This window comes from Selaginella moellendorffii, unplaced genomic scaffold, assembly GCF_000143415.4.
Source record: "Selaginella moellendorffii unplaced genomic scaffold, v1.0 SELMOscaffold_11, whole genome shotgun sequence".
NCBI classification, from domain to species: domain Eukaryota; kingdom Viridiplantae; phylum Streptophyta; class Lycopodiopsida; order Selaginellales; family Selaginellaceae; genus Selaginella; species Selaginella moellendorffii.
In genome coordinates, this window is record NW_003314272.1 from 981,899 (window position 1) to 996,871 (window position 14,973).

General features: G+C 52.9%; 7 protein-coding genes and 1 non-coding gene across 11 annotated transcripts; 5 read left to right on the forward strand and 3 right to left on the reverse strand.

The window, feature by feature from the left end:
• Position 1: 1 nt before the first annotated feature.
• On the reverse strand, positions 2-488 carry LOC9651674 (40S ribosomal protein S28). The gene is made up of 3 exons (XM_002968949.2): positions 407-488; positions 205-346; positions 2-142 (listed from the first exon to the last, which is right to left on the reverse strand). The coding sequence occupies exons 1-3, from the start codon at positions 407-409 to the stop codon at positions 90-92; spliced, it is 198 nt and encodes a 65-aa protein (XP_002968995.1). The 5' UTR covers positions 410-488; the 3' UTR covers positions 2-89.
• A 59-nt stretch (positions 489-547) lies between these two features.
• On the forward strand, positions 548-1,368 carry LOC112345896. The gene is made up of 6 exons (XM_024673572.1): positions 548-650; positions 705-758; positions 809-904; positions 969-1,106; positions 1,162-1,210; positions 1,266-1,368. The coding sequence occupies exons 1-5, from the start codon at positions 555-557 to the stop codon at positions 1,195-1,197; spliced, it is 420 nt and encodes a 139-aa protein (XP_024529340.1). The 5' UTR covers positions 548-554; the 3' UTR covers positions 1,198-1,210; positions 1,266-1,368.
• On the reverse strand, positions 1,277-4,745 carry LOC9651675 (FACT complex subunit SPT16). 2 transcript variants are annotated; one of them, XM_002968950.2, is made up of 2 exons: positions 4,699-4,745; positions 1,277-4,558 (listed from the first exon to the last, which is right to left on the reverse strand). In XM_002968950.2, the coding sequence occupies exon 2, from the start codon at positions 4,538-4,540 to the stop codon at positions 1,370-1,372; it is 3,171 nt and encodes a 1,056-aa protein (XP_002968996.1). In that variant the 5' UTR covers positions 4,541-4,558; positions 4,699-4,745; the 3' UTR covers positions 1,277-1,369. The 2 variants fall into 2 exon arrangements, with proteins under 2 accessions (XP_002968996.1, XP_024529336.1); XM_024673568.1 differs by having other exon boundaries at positions 1,277-4,622.
• Positions 4,746-4,820: 75 nt separating this feature from the next.
• On the forward strand, positions 4,821-8,856 carry LOC9651676 (cytochrome P450 CYP736A12). 2 transcript variants are annotated; one of them, XR_002992212.1, is made up of 3 exons: positions 4,821-4,904; positions 5,626-7,050; positions 7,119-7,205. XR_002992212.1 is itself a non-coding variant. In XM_002968669.2 (3 exons), the coding sequence occupies exons 2-3, from the start codon at positions 7,171-7,173 to the stop codon at positions 8,736-8,738; spliced, it is 1,515 nt and encodes a 504-aa protein (XP_002968715.2). In that variant the 5' UTR covers positions 6,936-7,050; positions 7,119-7,170; the 3' UTR covers positions 8,739-8,856. The 2 variants fall into 2 exon arrangements, 1 of the variants encoding a protein (XP_002968715.2); XM_002968669.2 differs by lacking the exon at positions 4,821-4,904 and adding an exon at positions 8,100-8,856 and having other exon boundaries at positions 6,936-7,050; positions 7,119-8,046.
• On the forward strand, positions 5,208-5,308 carry LOC112346056. Its single transcript, XR_002992269.1, has one exon. It is a non-coding gene; the product is annotated as a small nucleolar RNA Z266 (small nucleolar RNA).
• LOC9650929 (WD40 repeat-containing protein HOS15) lies at positions 8,764-11,292 on the reverse strand. 2 transcript variants are annotated; one of them, XM_024673571.1, is made up of 14 exons: positions 11,175-11,279; positions 10,972-11,117; positions 10,571-10,871; positions 10,367-10,455; positions 10,261-10,307; positions 10,057-10,207; positions 9,942-10,005; positions 9,727-9,885; positions 9,547-9,668; positions 9,423-9,497; positions 9,311-9,364; positions 9,190-9,263; positions 9,062-9,136; positions 8,764-9,006 (listed from the first exon to the last, which is right to left on the reverse strand). In XM_024673571.1, the coding sequence occupies exons 1-14, from the start codon at positions 11,233-11,235 to the stop codon at positions 8,787-8,789; spliced, it is 1,638 nt and encodes a 545-aa protein (XP_024529339.1). In that variant the 5' UTR covers positions 11,236-11,279; the 3' UTR covers positions 8,764-8,786. The 2 variants fall into 2 exon arrangements, with proteins under 2 accessions (XP_024529339.1, XP_024529337.1); XM_024673569.1 differs by having other exon boundaries at positions 10,972-11,292.
• Positions 11,293-11,295: 3 nt separating this feature from the next.
• On the forward strand, positions 11,296-11,915 carry LOC9651677 (uncharacterized N-acetyltransferase p20). The gene has a single exon (XM_002968670.2). It carries the CDS (start codon positions 11,327-11,329, stop codon positions 11,891-11,893), a length of 567 nt encoding a protein of 188 aa, XP_002968716.1. The 5' UTR covers positions 11,296-11,326; the 3' UTR covers positions 11,894-11,915.
• Positions 11,916-11,928: 13 nt separating this feature from the next.
• Positions 11,929-13,738, forward strand: LOC9650930 (mitogen-activated protein kinase kinase 9). Its single transcript, XM_002968671.2, has one exon. The coding sequence runs from the start codon at positions 12,254-12,256 to the stop codon at positions 13,253-13,255; it is 1,002 nt and encodes a 333-aa protein (XP_002968717.1). The 5' UTR covers positions 11,929-12,253; the 3' UTR covers positions 13,256-13,738.
• Positions 13,739-14,973: the final 1,235 nt, after the last annotated feature.

Consider the following 14,973-nt stretch of genomic DNA (forward strand, 5'->3'; position numbering starts at 1 on the left):
ATTTTAAACACAAGACTCTTTCTATTAGAATTTCATCGATCGAGAAGGCTACATAGAAATCCCAATCCCAAAATTTCGCCAGGGTCTCTTCATCTCAGCCTTCTAGCTTCTCTTTCGGACTCGAGCAGCGTGAGGATGTCACCTACACAAGAAATTAGCCCCAAAGATCAATCTTCGATTCGATCGAGAGGATCGAGAGCTTACCTTCGCGGATCGGCCCCTTGACATTGCGCATGATGAGACGATTCTGGTCGTCCAGGAACTTCACCCGGACTTGGGTCACTTGCCCGCGAGATCCCGTCCTGCCGATCACCTTGGTCACAATTGCGAGCTTCACCGGCTGATCCTGTAAGAAACAAGCACGAAATCGTCAAATCCAGCTCTAGCTTTCCCTATCCTCACAGACCATGGCGCGGCGCTTGCTAGTTCCCGGCGGCTCTCAAGAACCCTAAAACTCTTCAGCTAGGGTTTTAAAACTACCGTTCGATTGGAATGGCTTTTAACGGTGGAAAATGGCATATTCTCTCTTCTCTTCTTTCTAGCCCTAGATCGTTATGGCGTTCTCCGCGGCCGCTGGACGAGGCGTCTGGGCGGAGAATGCTGTCGATACGCTCGCCGCGCACTTCGATCGAGCTCACAACTCGCTTCTGGTATGATTTCCAGAGCTACATTTGGATTTCTCGCGAAGTGGCGCTTGATTACAGCTGATTCAATACAGATTGGACGAGGAGCTCAGCCGAATCTACGGGAATGACGATGTAAGCCGCCGATCCCTTGCGCATTGATTCTCAAACCGTGGAAATTCCAGGTAAACCCGATGAAGATCCAAGCGCGCTTGAATAAGCTCCAGGAGGAGCTCCCTGTGTTGGAAGCCGAGTGTAAGAGGCTTCTAGCCGCCAAGCAGGTATGCTAGACATCTCTCAATCCCGCGATCACTGCCAAGCATCTCATGGAATTTCTCTTCACAGGAGTTTATAGAGCAAACGGTTGGCTCACTCCTTCACAACAAAGCCACACTGGAATCTTTGCAAGCCCGGGCTGGCACTGCCACAAACAACGAAGACGTCGACCAGCCGGACGAATCATCGGCCCAATCGCTCGAGAAGGTACTCAAACTTGCCGTGAAAGAAAAATCACTTACAAGTGCTCTTCTCATGATAGATTCTCAAAGAATGGAAAGAACTCAAACCCCTGTGAGCGGATCTACCAGGTAAGAACGATGAACTTCCAGTCAGCTAGCTCTAACTCTCATTTTTTCGTGCCAGATCCTCGGAGATGAGATAAGAAGCTTTCGTTTAAGTTCGTAAAAGCTACCTGTGCTAACTCTTTCACAAGGAAATTACAATTCGACTCCACAACTCTATCTTATCTATCTAGTCTTGAACCTCTTGGCCGGAGGAGCTTTGGGAGAAGCTCTCGTCTTACCAGTCATCTTAGCCTTCCTCCTCCTCCTCTCGTCCTCGCTATCCGACTCGTCTCCCTTCTCCTTGTCCTCCTTGGACGCCTTCGCCTCTAGCTCGTCCCAGCTCATGCCTTCTTCCTCGTCACTGTCCGCCTCCTCCTCCTCATCGTCCTCCGACTCCACCACCGACTCGTCGTCCGAGCCCTCGTCCTCGGACTCGGACGGCTCCTCCAGGTCGCTCGGCTCGTACCCCTTGTCCGACTCCTCCGACTTCTCCGACTCCGAGTCGGACGCCTCCATGTTGAGAAACTCCCACCCGCCGTCGTCAATGAACTTCTTGGGGTCGTCCAGGATCGTCTTGAGAATAGGCCGCCAGTTGAGATTCATCCTACTCTCGTAGTACTTGATCGCCATGGAGTTGAGCCACTCCTTGATGTTGTCCAGGGACGTCGACGGGATGGCGTCGATGCGCAGCACGTCCGTCTTGAAGTCCTTGAAGATGATGGCCATGTCGAAGGCCTTTTGAGCGAAGCCAACTCTCTCCAGGTTGACGAGCTCGATGTCCTCCACCGTCACCACCAGGAACGGGAACTCGATCAGCTCCACCAGGCACTTGACCGTCGGCACAATGAACGCCGATGTCTTGTTCGGCACCCCGTGGAAGCCGAGCTCCCGGAACGGGATATCAAACTCGAGGCCGAAGTTCCTGAGCGCCGGCTGCTCCCACAGGTCCGTCACCTTCTTCACGAACACCTCAAACTCCTTGTTGAGCTTGTTCTTCCGCTCCCTCTCCGCCTGCTCCTCCTCAATCTCGTCCGGATCGAAGTGCGACCGCCTGCTACCACCGACGTTTTGTACGCCGTCCATCACCTCCACGAAGAACTGTACGTCCTTGGCCTTCTTGTTCCCGACCATGATGTGGTTGTGGAGGTGGAAGTGCAACAAGGTGATCATCTCCTTCTCGGCCGGCTGGAAGAATGCGTGCCTGATATTCCTGTAGAGGATGTCCACCGTCTCCTCGGCCTTCATGGTGGAGTACCGGAGCCCGTTGACGTGAGCCTCGAGCGTCCCCCGCCTCCTCTTTCGACCGGCAAACGGTGGCCGTATCCACAGATCCGACAGCCGGATGGCCTTCCCCTTGGAGATCTGGAGCTTCTCCTGGGTGACGAGCGTCGCCCGCTCCGCCTTCTCGGACTCCCTCTGAGAGACTTGCCGCTTCAGCGTCTTCATCATCTGGACGATCTGCGTCGAGTGCTTGATGTCGCTCGTCCGGAAAGAGATCTCCTTGAGATATATCATGTGCGGGAACTTCTGGAAAGGGACGTCGTTCGTAGTGAACCCGGCTCCAGGGACGTTGAAGATGATCCGGATGATGGAGGAGTTGAGGTCCTGGTGATTGTTGATGGTCCTCACAGTCGCGATGTGGAAAGGAACCATGATACCGTAGATTGGAAGCAGCACGGCTTCGTTCTTCTGGTCGACCTGGATCATCAGCTCGCGGCTGAATGGAAGCTCGTCCACGTTTCGGTACGCAGTCATCTCCCCGGACGACTTAACCATGTTGTTGCCTTCTCCATGGCCGAAGGCACCCGCCGCCAGCCTTCTCGCGGTCTCCTCGTTCTTCTTGAGCGCGAGCTCTGCCTGCATCTGCCGCCGCTGGTCCTCCTTGGTCATTTCCTGGTTGTCCGACCGGAGAGCCGTCTTCACGTAAACAGGCTCAGCACCATTCGAAGCCGGCTTCGACCTCGGCCTTTCCTCGGGCTCCTCATCACCGTCTTTGAACGAGTACGCAATGTCCTGGAAGGCTTTCGAGGACAGTGATGTCACCACGTCGGGCCCCTTGTCACGAACAACGACGGTATCAGCGAGAAGAAGTCCGTAAGTCCGCGTCTTCGGATTGGAAGACTTGATCTCCAGATTTTGCAAGCCGATGTTTACGTTAAAAACCATGCCGGCCTTGATCACCTTCTCGTTCCTGGGATTCAAGCTCAGCCCGGATTCCCTGTACTCGATCCCAATGCCTGCTCCAGCTGATCTCGTCAAGAACGACGACAGCTCCGGTGCCTCACGCTCCAAAGTGGTAGCAGCAGCCTTGTACACCGCCGACATCAAGTTCCCAGGCCTCAGAGCGTTTATAGCCGCCTCTTGAGCTTTCAAAAGTGCCTTGTACGCTTTCTCCTGGCTGGTGTCCGCGTCAATGAGATACGTCCTGGCCACATTGGAGCAGTACATGTTGTAGCGACCCCCAAGAGCGCAGATGATCACCGCAGTCGCGTCGTAGTAAAGTGGATCCTCGTTGCTCTGCGCGCTCGCCTTGAGATCGAACACTCCACCACTCTGGAAGATTGGCGGGTAGCAGACGTCGGCACCCTCCGCCTTGAGCTTCATCTTCAGCTTCCCTGGAGGATCCAACATCACATTCTCCGTCTCTTCCATCAGCTCGGCGTGAGTCATGCGCTTCTCCTCGTCGATAACATGCTCCAGCTTCGGCACAACGAACGTCTTCATGGCCGTCGCGCTCAGGTACGCCGCCTTCTTCACGTTGTTGATCTCGCTCTCGTCCTTGACGGCAAACATCTCGCACAAGCCGGCAGCAACGTCCACTTTCTCGAGCCGGGAGGACGAGAGGAGCTCGTCCCACTTCTCCATGAAACTCCCCTCCGTCTTCTCTTTCGCAAGAACCCCCAGGACCGGGGACCGAGACTGCGCCTTCACCGTGTCGAGGATCTCGAGCATCTGGGGGCCACCGTCTTCACTCCTGAGCTTCACGTGAAGAACCACGTCCACGCCGCACGACGTCCTGGCCGGCCGCTGGAGCTCCTCTAGGATCTTCACTTTCTTCTGGCTGCACAAGAAGTGGAGAGCTCCCTGGACGAACACCATGAGGGTGTCTGGAAACTCGTATCCCAGCATCCAGATGTTCAATGCCGACGATTTGAGGTAGCGCAGCTCGGACGCCTCGGCCCTGGGCGGCGTGAAGACCGCCACCGCGTCGGCCCCGCCCCAAAGCTCGTTCTTTTCGTCCGCCCAGCATTTGTAGAAGATGTTGAGCCGCTTCACGAAATCGTCGATGTTGATGTCGTAGCCGCTGTCATTGGCCTTGCTCTTGGCATCGCCGCCATTTCTCGAGTCCGCCATGGCCGCCGCCAAGAAACCCTGCGCTTGCCCTCTTCAGTTAGCTAGGGTAATACGCGAGTGCCGCGAGATCGGCCGCACGGCGCTGGGATAAGCCCGCAAAGAAGGCAAGGATCGATCAGCACGGGGCCATTGCGAGCGCGGAACAAGGGAGCGATTACCTCAGCGCGCTCGCGGTCTCCCCATCGTCCCCTCTCGCTTCTCTTCGGCGCACCAACGAAAGAACCCTAAAGTTTTGGGGCATTTAAATCGCATTAAGTCCAGGGGCGGGAGCTCCGCAACGGACGGCCAGGATGAGGCCGCCCGTCCCTAGCAAAGAACTAGGGTTTTAAACGGCGCCGCTATCATCGAACGACAGGATCGATCTGTAAGTTCTTCGCTCCCGCCTGCGCTGTCTAGAATGTGATTCTCTCGGTTTTGCCACGGACGTGATGAATCGATTAGATGTGTCAAGCGGTTTCCTGGCCGCTAATGAGCTCAACTCTTTCGAGGCATATCCATTCACTCCTGATCCGTCTATCACTTGCATTTCCTTTTCTTGTTGCGAAGAATCGATTTGCTGTGTGTGCTCGATGTATCGAAATCGAAGGTAGAACTTTTCTGTGAATGTGATGAATTGCGAAGAATCGATCTACTGTGTGTGCTCCATGTATCAAAGCTAGAACTTTTCTGTGGCGAAAGTGATGAATCGATTAGATGTGTCAAGCGGCCTATGGCTGTTGATGGACTTAAACCTTTGAGGCATATACATTCATTCCTGATCTGCCAGTAGAGAGTTATGTTTGTGATCGATCAATTGCTTCTTTCTCTTCATGCTCTAGTTCTTGCATCAATTCCTTTCAAGCTCTAAGGAGCATTCTTCTTTCTCTAGGAAAGATAGCGTTTTTTACAAACTTGGGCATAGTCTTTATTGATTGTTCGTTACCATTTTTCTTGTACTTAGATAAATCGATCGAATGCTTTTTCTTTGTCTTCATGCTCTAGTTCTTCTTGCATGAATTCCTTACAAGCTCTTAGGAGCATTCTTTGTCTAGGAAAGATAGCGTTTTACAAGATACTCACCAGTGGTTTTCTTCTTCTTTTCCTAGTCTTATGAATGCAAATGGATTTCCTACAGTACCTCCTCTTTGCCTACTCGCAAGGCTTAACAGACGTTTCCGCTGATATGCTTCTCGGAGACATGGCTCTGGATACACCACTACCATCGATCTTCATGGTGATGTCCGTGGCTCTCTTCGCAGCAGCGTCCACGCCTCAGGTCAGCAGAGAGTGTTGGAAGCTACGACGAGACGGCTTAATGTGGCAGGAAATGAAAAGCTTGGCCGCGTCCAGCGACCACGTAACCAGGGACAGAGAGTGGCTCAAGTTCTACCGCATGAGATTCTCGTCGTTCCAGTACCTCCTAGCGGAGCTCCGGCCCTTCATCGAGAATCCGAGCAGCGACTTTGTCAGGGAACCGGTTGACACAGAGAAAGCAGTAGCCATGGTCATTCATCGACTTGCCTGTGGCACCTCACCGAGAGCTCTCGCGGAGATGTACGATACCGGCGCCTCGACCGTCACAAAGTATACCAAGCTCATCACCAGCATTCTTGCGAGCAGCTCCCAGCTCTACTCCAAGTACGTGGTCATCCCCTCGGGAAACGCTCTCACAAAGGTGATAAGGAAGTTTGCATCGCTCTCGGGCACTCCCAACGTCTGTGGAGCAATAGGTGGATCTCACATCAAGCTCTACAACAAGCCAAAGCCAGCATATACTCCTGCCGACTATCTATCCAGCTATGGCTTCTACAGCGTCCTGCTCCAGGGCGTCTGCGACAGCGACAAGATTTTCTGGGACGTGTGCTGCAACGCTCCGGGTGGACTAGACGATGTAACGCATCTCAGAGCTAGTAGCCTCTGGAGGAGGCTGATCAACCGGGAGGTGCTGGCCCAGCCGACAATGAACTTACAGGGTCGCCCGCTGCAACCATTTATCGTGGCGGACAGGCCATACCCGCTGATGCCGTTTCTTGTGACGCCCTTCCACTACGACCGAGACGACACCGTAAGCGAGAATGTGTTCGACATGCAGCTTTTGAAAGCCAGGGAGTGCATCGCCAACGCTTTCGGCCTCCTCAAGGCTCGGTGGAAGATATTGAGAAACATGAACACGGACCTGAGATACGTAGCGCAGGCGGTCATGGCTTGCTGTGTCCTGCACAACTTCTGCCAACTCGCTGGGGAGCCGGAGCCCGAGACACAGGCTGACGACTATCCAAACAATAAGATGGCAGCTCCTCCACTTACGAACGAGCACGAGGTCGGGTTGCAAAACGAGGCAGTCGAGTACAGGCGAGCGCTCTTTCTCGACTGGCTCCGGAGGCAGCACGAAGAGGCGGAGCTGGAGAAGAGGAGAGCAAGTCAGATGGCGCGTCCCGGTTTTTCATAACAGCTCTTCTACGCGTGACTTGCCTCTTGACTAGCTTCGTAAGTCCTGGTCATGGCGATAGCGGCGATAGACAGCCACTCTGGTAAGCTAAATAACATTGTTTTCTCCTGCAGCTAACAATTGCTTTTTATTTTTTATTTTTTGTTACAGCTAAAGGTCATCACGCAGAGTCTAGAGACTCTCGAGGTCGTTTTGCTCGATCATGGACGCCATGAATCTCTTCGCGGCTGCTGCATTTCTGGTGATCGGGCTGGTTTATTGGTTTGTCAATCGGCAGCGGCCTTCTACTCCTCCGGGACCTTGGAAGCTGCCTGTTGTTGGGAATTTACACCAATTGTTGGGAAAACAGCCTCATCGCGTGATCACCGAGCTCTCCAAGAAGTATGGTCATCTGATGTCCCTCCGGCTGGGATCAGTTCAAGCGGTGGTGGCTTCTTCTTCCCAAACAGCGAAGATCTTCTTGCAAACTCACGACGTGATCTTCTCGTCAAGGCCTGAAGTCGCGAACGCCAAGCTTCTCACTTATGGCTTCTCGGACATCATGTGGGCTCCTTACAGTCAGCAGTGGCGCGAGCTCCGCAAGCTCTCCGTCCTGGAGCTCTTCACTGCCAAGAGACTGGAATCGTTTCAAGGCATCCGCAGAGACGAGACTCTCAACATGATCCATCGTCTGCTGAAGCTGGCTCGAGAGAAGAAAGTGGTAAACTTTCGGGACGCGGCAACAGAGCTCTCATGGAGCATAATTGGGACAATGGTTTCCAACAGGCAGGAGTTCGTCAATCTCGAAGAGGGCCTCAAAGTCAAGTCTTCACTCGACCGAGCACTCCAACTCGCCGGAGCTTTCAACCTTGCCGACTACATACCGTTCTTCCGAGCTTTCGACGTCCAAGGATTTCGCCAACAAAGCCAGATCTTGCACGAGCAGCTGGATTTCTTCTTCCAGGGCCTGGTCGACAGCCACAGGCGACAAGAGCGGCCCCCGAACGCCTCGGAGGACTTCATTGACGTGCTGCTGTCCATCCAGAAACAAAACGGTGTGGAGTACGTGAGCGACGACACGATAAAAGCGACAATCCAGGTTCGTTTTGTCCAGCTCGTTTCCTCGTAAATCGGCTGACCATTTCATTGCAGGATATCTTCGCAGCTGGGACTGATACATCGTCCATGACTCTGGAATGGGCTCTCACCGAGCTGGTACGGCATCCGCGCTCTCTCCAGAAAGCCCAAGACGAGATAAGTTTCATAGTTGGAAACGACCGGATGGTGAGCGAGGCAGACATTCCGAAGCTCCAGTTCCTACAGGCGGTAGTCAAGGAAACTCTTCGCCTCCATCCGCCGGGTCCTCTCCTCCAGCACCAGTCCATGGAGGACTGCAAAGTCGGGCCTTACAGCTTCCCTGCCGGGACCAGAGTGATCATCAACGTCTACGGCATTTCCAGAGATCCAAGCTTGTGGGAGCAGCCTCTGGAGTTCGATCCTTGGAGGTTCCTTGACAAGCCCACGGCCAGCATCGACATGAAAGGCCAGCACTTCGAGTTCATCCCGTTTGGTTCCGGCCGACGAATCTGTCCGGGGCTGGCCATGGGAGTGAGAACTGTGGAGCTCGCACTGGCACAGTCGCTCCACTGCTTCCACTGGCACTCGCCGGACGATCGAGTCCCAGATATCGAGGAAGTCTGTGGGATGACGCTGCCAAAGAAGAACCCATTGCTGCTAGCTCCATCGCCACGACTGGCCGACGCAGTGTATGGCGAGATACAAAGAATGTGATTTCGCTGTATTGATCTCAAAAATATCAAAGCAAAGAATTTGTGTTGTCTACATTCGAAAGTCTAGAACGCAAACAGTGTTGTTTGAGAAGCAAGCAGCGACTCTGTCACCTTCTTTGTTCCAACAGACCTCAAATATGCCGCCGCTGCCTTTGTAAGTCTTGAGCAAGCTCCCGTCCTTGACGGACCATATGTGCAAGCATTTGTCAAAGGAGCCACTGGCAAGGAACTCCCCGTTTGGGCTAAAGGCCACGGAGTACACGGGCTCACTGCACAGACAGCCACAGCCGTTACTTAAAACACGCGAGCGCTGCAAGCGCTTACCTGTGTTGCGTCAAGCTGTAGAGTTGAATCCCTTGTTCAACGTCCCAGAGCCTGATAGTTGCATCGAACGAAGCGCTGGCACAAAAACAAACAAATGAAACGGGAAAAGGAAACTATAACTATTTTACCTCGCTAGCACCAACTGTTGGTTCGGATTACTCGTCCCCGGACCGCTCGGACTCCACTTGATGGTGTATATTTCCTATAACGCTCAAGTCAGGCCGGAGTGTGTCAGAGATGGAAGCTTGCCTTCTTATGCTCCTTCAAGTCATGCACGCATTTTTCATGTTTCATGCTCCAAATCTAGATAAAGAAGAAAGTATGTCATCCAAGTCACACTGATATAACATGGTATTCTCACCTTAGCTGTGTAATCATCCGAGCAAGAAGCAAGGAGGTTCCCGGTTGGATCCCATTTGATAGCATTCACCTCGTCCTGATCACACGCCAGAAGTCATTTAACCATTACTGCTGAAGTTACAAACCTCGTGCCCCGCAAACTTCTTCACCGGTTTGGTTTCCCCTAGCTTGCAAACATAAATCATGTTGTCCGTGGAGCACGTCGCGAACGACATATTGTTCCGCCAATCGACGTCGAGTGTGGGGGCTAAAGCAAGCATGTGGTTTCACGACTAGTGGAAAAGGAAAAAATTGTGGTTTCGAACCTTCATGGTACTCAAACTGCTGTTTGACTTCACCAGTTTTAGCATCCCAAACGATTGCCGTTTTGTCTACACTGCCACTGAGAAGCAAATCGGCCTTTTTGTTCCATTTTAAAGAAAATATCGGTCCTTTGTGTTTGTTTAGCGTGTTTTTCAATTCCCCTGTAAGTGAAGAAAAGTAAATAGTCAATACATGCTTCAAACCCAAAATAACGTACCATCTTTGCTCCAGATCCTAGCTTGACCGTCGTATGATCCGGTTGCCAGCAACGTTCCTTCCGCCTTCACAGACAGGATGAGTCTTTTGGAGTCAGATGAAACGAAGCAGCTTACATTCCAGTCAAGAGTAGTCACGTCCTTGCTCTTTTCATTTGTTTTGCCCCTGAAATGTTTCAAAACAAGTGGCCGAGGTGCCGAGCTCTGAGCATTAACTCCGGAAGGACCATCAGCAATTGTCCATATCCGCGCTGTTGAATCTCCAGAACTGAAGATGTGACAACTAACTTAGTAAAAGACAGGTGAATCCGCCAGCCTTACCCAGATGCTAGGAGAGAACCTGTTGGGTTCCAAGCACAGATGAAAACCTGGAGCGCTGAAAAAGTTTAAAAACAGCGCAAGACTGTAAAAATAAAAAGGAGCAAACCTCCGATCCGTGCCCCTCAAGAATTGTCACTTGAGAAGCTGGAATCTCATTTACTGGATTGGTGGCGGCGACAGTAACATCCATGTCACCTGAAACACCTTGGCTTAGATACTGGGGGAAAATGTTCTCATAGAAAAGGATGACCTTTATAAGGAAACAAAAACGAAACCAACCATAGAAAGACCATACGAGAGAAAGGTTTACCTGAACTGCGAGGCTCTTCGATCTTCACTTTGACGTCGCCACGCTCCTTGTCCCTCTCCCTTTCCTTGTCCCTCTCTTTTTGCTCGCGGTCCCTCTCTCTCTCGGCGCGCTCTCGCTCCCTCTCTTGCTTCTCCCTCTCGCGCTCCCGCTCCTTCTCCCTCTCTTTCTCCCTCTCCTTCTCCCTCTCCTTCTCTATCTTTTCTCTCCGCTCCCTGATGAGCTGCCGCAGCTCCGCCACATCCTTGGTGAGCAGCTCCACCGGCTGGAGCAGGGAGAAATCGCCGTCCAGGTCTGTGTTATCCTGGCGTAGAGGATCAACCGTCAATCAATGCTGTTGAACGAGAGGAACGTCACAAACTTTGACGAGCAAACGCAAACTCTCTGAAAGGATGATCACTCACATCATTGAGATTGGCCTCCAGCTCCAGGTACTGGATCCCCTTCTGGACGAACGAGACCAGAGCACCTGGTGGCACGAGATTCCCGTCAATGCTCATCTTATTCAAGCTGGCTTCATACCCCAGCGTGAACGCCGTGTGCGTGAAACCTGCCAGGGTTCGGTCTCCTTGCGTGTGATCTAGCGCTGGCGGCGCCGGAGGCTTACCTGATTCGTGGAGATAGCGAAAGACGAGATAGTTGAGCTCCACCGAAGTGATGATCGCCATAGCCCCGCCCTGCAAAGCGCCCAAAAATTAGGGCTCCAAACTTTAGGGTTCTTCGCGACGAAGAACCCTAAATCCTGCTCCAGCCAATTCGATGCTCACGCTCAGGGAATTCCGGGCCAGCGACATCGACGACATGATGGAATGGGCGATGGACGACGCGGTCACCGAGTTCCTCGTGTGGGAGACCTACACGTCCAGGGACGCGGCGGTGGAGTTCTTCCACGCATTCATCGTTCCGCACCCATGGTTCCGCGCGATCTGCTGGGCCGACGTCGCGATCGGCTCGCTCTCGCTCACGCCGGGCTCGGGGATCCACGCCTGCCGCGCCGAGCTGGGATACGTTCTCGCGCGCCGCTACTGGGGCCGCGGGATTATGACCGCGGCCGTGAGGGCGGCGGTGGAACAGGGATTCCGGGAGCTCCAATCCATCGCGCGCATCGAGGCGATCGTGTTCCGGGAGAATGCGGCATCGCAGCGGGTGCTGATCAAGGCTGGATTCGCGAGCACGGGGCTGCAGCGCAGCTACGTGATCGTCAAGAACAAGCTCAGGGATTGTTACGTGTTTGAGATGGTCAGGGAGGAATCCTCGTCGCTGGGATCGTCGCTGGGTCACGACATGGAAGAAGAAGGCGAAGCTATCGAGCTAGAGGATCGATAGCATCTAGAATTTGGCTGGAGAGGTGGCGTGGTGGAGTGGTCCAAAAAGGCTTCCTGGGAAAGGGGGGAGAGAGGATTGACCCAAGAGCTTTACTGTTTCCGCGTTACACCAGTCAGCGGCGGCACGGCCGGGAGGAGGATTTTTCCTGCGACTATTGGGGCCATATCAGATCTTCCAGAGCCACTGAGCTGGTGAGCGAGCGATCGAGCGAGCAGCGGCTAAGTCTTCCTAGAGGTATAGATCATTTTCCTCCACTAGTTTAGTTAGCAGCCATAGTGGTAGCTAGATTCGAACGTCTTTCAACCAGATCGCTACTGGGGCTTCGAGGGTCGATCCAGATCGCTCTTGGGCAGCAGCAGGATGTCGCTGGTACGCAGCAAAAAGCCTCCAAATCTCCAGCTCCTGCGAGCTCCGTCCTCCTCAGCTCCAGGGGCACACCGGCTTCCACTCCCTCCAGCAGATGCGACCAGGGGATTGAAGCTCCCGGAGATTGCCAAGGACGAGGTGGGAGGCGGCCAGGTCTCGCTGGAGGATCTCGAGAAGAGGGAGATTCTCGGACAGGGAAGCGGTGGCAAAGTCTACAAGGTGGTGCACGTACGCACCGGCGTCGTCTACGCGCTCAAGACGATCCATCCCAAGACGGACGCGGCCATCACCAAGCAGATCAAGCGCGAGAAGGAGATAAGCATGCGTTCCAAGGCGCCGTATGTGGTGCAGTGCTACGGCGTTTTCGACAAGGGCGGGGAGATCTCGCTGGTGCTCGAGTACATGGACGGCGGGACGCTCGCTCACGTCCTCAAGCGCCACCCCAGGATCGAGGAGCCGTACCTCGCCACCATCACGCAGTACGTGCTCAAGGGGCTGCTCTACTTGCACTCGAACAAGATCGTCCACCGGGACATCAAGCCTTCCAACTTGCTGCTCAACAGCAAAGGCGAGGTGAAGATCGCCGACTTTGGCGTGAGCACGGAGCTGGCCAGCACTTTCGCCGAGTGTAACACCTTCGTGGGGACGTGCGCGTACATGAGCCCCGAGAGATTCAAGCTCCACGAAGCTCGCGGGGGATTCAACTACTCGGCGGACATCTGGAGCCTGGGACTGGTGCTGCTCCAGTGCGCGCTCGGCTACTTTCCATACCTCTCTCACGGCCAGGAGGCGGACTGGATGACGCTTATGTGCAACATCTGCGAGTGGGAGGTGCCAAGTCCCCCCGAAGGAACTTCGCTCGAGTTCCAGGACCTGGTGAAAGCTTGCCTCCAGAAGGAGCCGGCGTGTCGACCGAATGCGTTCCAGCTCCTCCAGCACCCGTTTCTAAAGAAGTACGAGGCTTCGCCTTACAGCCTCCAGCGATATCTCAGGTGATCTGTTTCGGCGATTCTCGGTAAGAAAGACAAACCTTGTGATTGGTTTTTGTGAGAGTCGCACTCACAAACAGTGGTGATTAAGATTTGCTACTTTGTAGAGCAGGCTCATTCATGGTGACAGCTCCCCGCTTCGCGTCTTCCCTGACTGGGTCCGAAAGGAAAGAGCCAAATGAATGACTTTCATCGTAAACGTCATACTCTCAACAGCTCGTTGTCTCGTTGAGAAATTGCAGTCTCCGTGCCGAGCACGGATAGTTTCTGCTTCACTCGAAATCCAGCATCTTCACGTCCAGAGTTTCTCTTTTTCGGTTCCAGGAGAGACCACCCGTCTTACAGGATGGTAAAACCGCGTCACGTTCCGATCATGTTACAAACTGGTGTTTCTTTGCGAACGAGCTCTGCTAATAGAATCCCAGTGTAAGCAAGGGCGATGTAAATTTTGCGTGGCTTCACCATAATGAAATTTATGAGATGCAATGGTCTTAGCATATGTACAACTAGTCCCAAACATGAACTTGGGATAGTGCAAAGCCTGTGGCACTCGCGAGTTTATCCACCATAAGCCGTCTAGACGTTCCGCAATCCAAGTATGTGTAATGCACATACCAGCAAGTGAGCTGCCTTCCCCTGCTTTCTCTGGCAATCACATCCTTCAGGTAACTAGCTTCAGTAGCCAGAGCCTTGCCAAACTGTAGGTGGACATAACATCATTGGCTTTTACAATGTGTATCTTGATAGACTTTTCGTCTCCAGCTCCCTGTGCTTGGAATCCCTTCAAATCAAAACTCTTGAAAAGGATCAAGCATCGGTTCCCCTTCTGCCTGGCTTCTACCAACACTGAGTAGTTGTTACAAGTGTTCTCCAGAACGAACTTCGTGCTGAGCAGCAGAACTTCCAACAGCTATACATACTCAGGAACTTCAACGTGATGCTGGAGACGACTGACATTGATGTAGCTGAAAGCCAACTGCAGCGCCTCAATGAATGACTTGACAGCCGGAAGCGCAACACGAGGAGCCATGCGTGATTCCTTCAACACCACTTGTAGCAGGAGGCCGGAGCTGATGGTCACAGACAGACATGACACACCGGCGGATGATGTCTCTACATAGAAATCCGTGGATGAGTCGACCGCTGCGAAGTTGCGCGGGCGCACGATGCGAATACCTCTTTCATTGCTCCCTCTTCATTGCGAGTTACATTTGTCAGTGCAAAGTTGACGAGGTTTTTCTTTTTTTATTTTCTATCCTCGATTTTATGAGACCATTTCCCACTTGGGTTGCCATTCGCTGAAGCTGCGAGGTATGAAAGCTGGCAAACGCGATCCACACCGTGTTGGATTTCTGCTATTTGGAATTCTTCCATTTTTATTTTTTTTTTCCCACAGCAGCAGTTTTGCTGGAGCTAAAACTCGATGTTTGGTTGGGATAGATCGAACTCTTGGAATAATGAATCAAAGGAAAGAGCTGTTCGAACAACCAGATCCTAAGCTTGAATTTGTATTTTGTGGAGTGTGGAAGAATGAAGAACAGTGGTTTTCGTTCAGCTAACCTGGTCTCCTTCCTTCAAAGTGGGCGGACTAGCAGAAATCTCTTATAAAAATCTCAAGAACAAATCGCTCGATGATCAATCAATCGTATTCTGTGCTTGCCAGCGAGATCTTCTCCGGTCAATGTGGGCAGATAAAAACACGGAAAGTAGGATAGTCTTTTGTAC

Coding starts and splice junctions, on each gene's coding strand:
- LOC9651674 (XM_002968949.2), bottom strand. Junction 143..204: donor CAAGGGGCCGATCCGCGAAG/GTAAGCTCTCGA, acceptor TTTCTTGTGTAG/GTGACATCCTCACGCTGCTC.
- LOC112345896 (XM_024673572.1), top strand. CDS start 555: ATGGCGTTCTCCGCGGCCGCTGGACGAGGCGTCTGGGCGGAGAATGCT. Junction 905..968: donor GGCTTCTAGCCGCCAAGCAG/GTATGCTAGACA, acceptor TTCTCTTCACAG/GAGTTTATAGAGCAAACGGT. Junction 1,107..1,161: donor CGGCCCAATCGCTCGAGAAG/GTACTCAAACTT, acceptor TTCTCATGATAG/ATTCTCAAAGAATGGAAAGA.
- LOC9651675 (XM_002968950.2), bottom strand. CDS start 4,540: ATGGCGGACTCGAGAAATGGCGGCGATGCCAAGAGCAAGGCCAATGAC.
- LOC9651676 (XM_002968669.2), top strand. CDS start 7,171: ATGGACGCCATGAATCTCTTCGCGGCTGCTGCATTTCTGGTGATCGGG. Junction 8,047..8,099: donor CGATAAAAGCGACAATCCAG/GTTCGTTTTGTC, acceptor ATTTCATTGCAG/GATATCTTCGCAGCTGGGAC.
- LOC9650929 (XM_024673569.1), bottom strand. CDS start 11,235: ATGGCGATCATCACTTCGGTGGAGCTCAACTATCTCGTCTTTCGCTAT. Junction 10,872..10,971: donor TGGAGGCCAATCTCAATGAT/GTGAGTGATCAT, acceptor CCTCTACGCCAG/GATAACACAGACCTGGACGG. Junction 9,886..9,941: donor TAGGATCTGGAGCAAAGATG/GTACGTTATTTT, acceptor CTTCACTTACAG/GGGAATTGAAAAACACGCTA.
- LOC9651677 (XM_002968670.2), top strand. CDS start 11,327: ATGCTCACGCTCAGGGAATTCCGGGCCAGCGACATCGACGACATGATG.
- LOC9650930 (XM_002968671.2), top strand. CDS start 12,254: ATGTCGCTGGTACGCAGCAAAAAGCCTCCAAATCTCCAGCTCCTGCGA.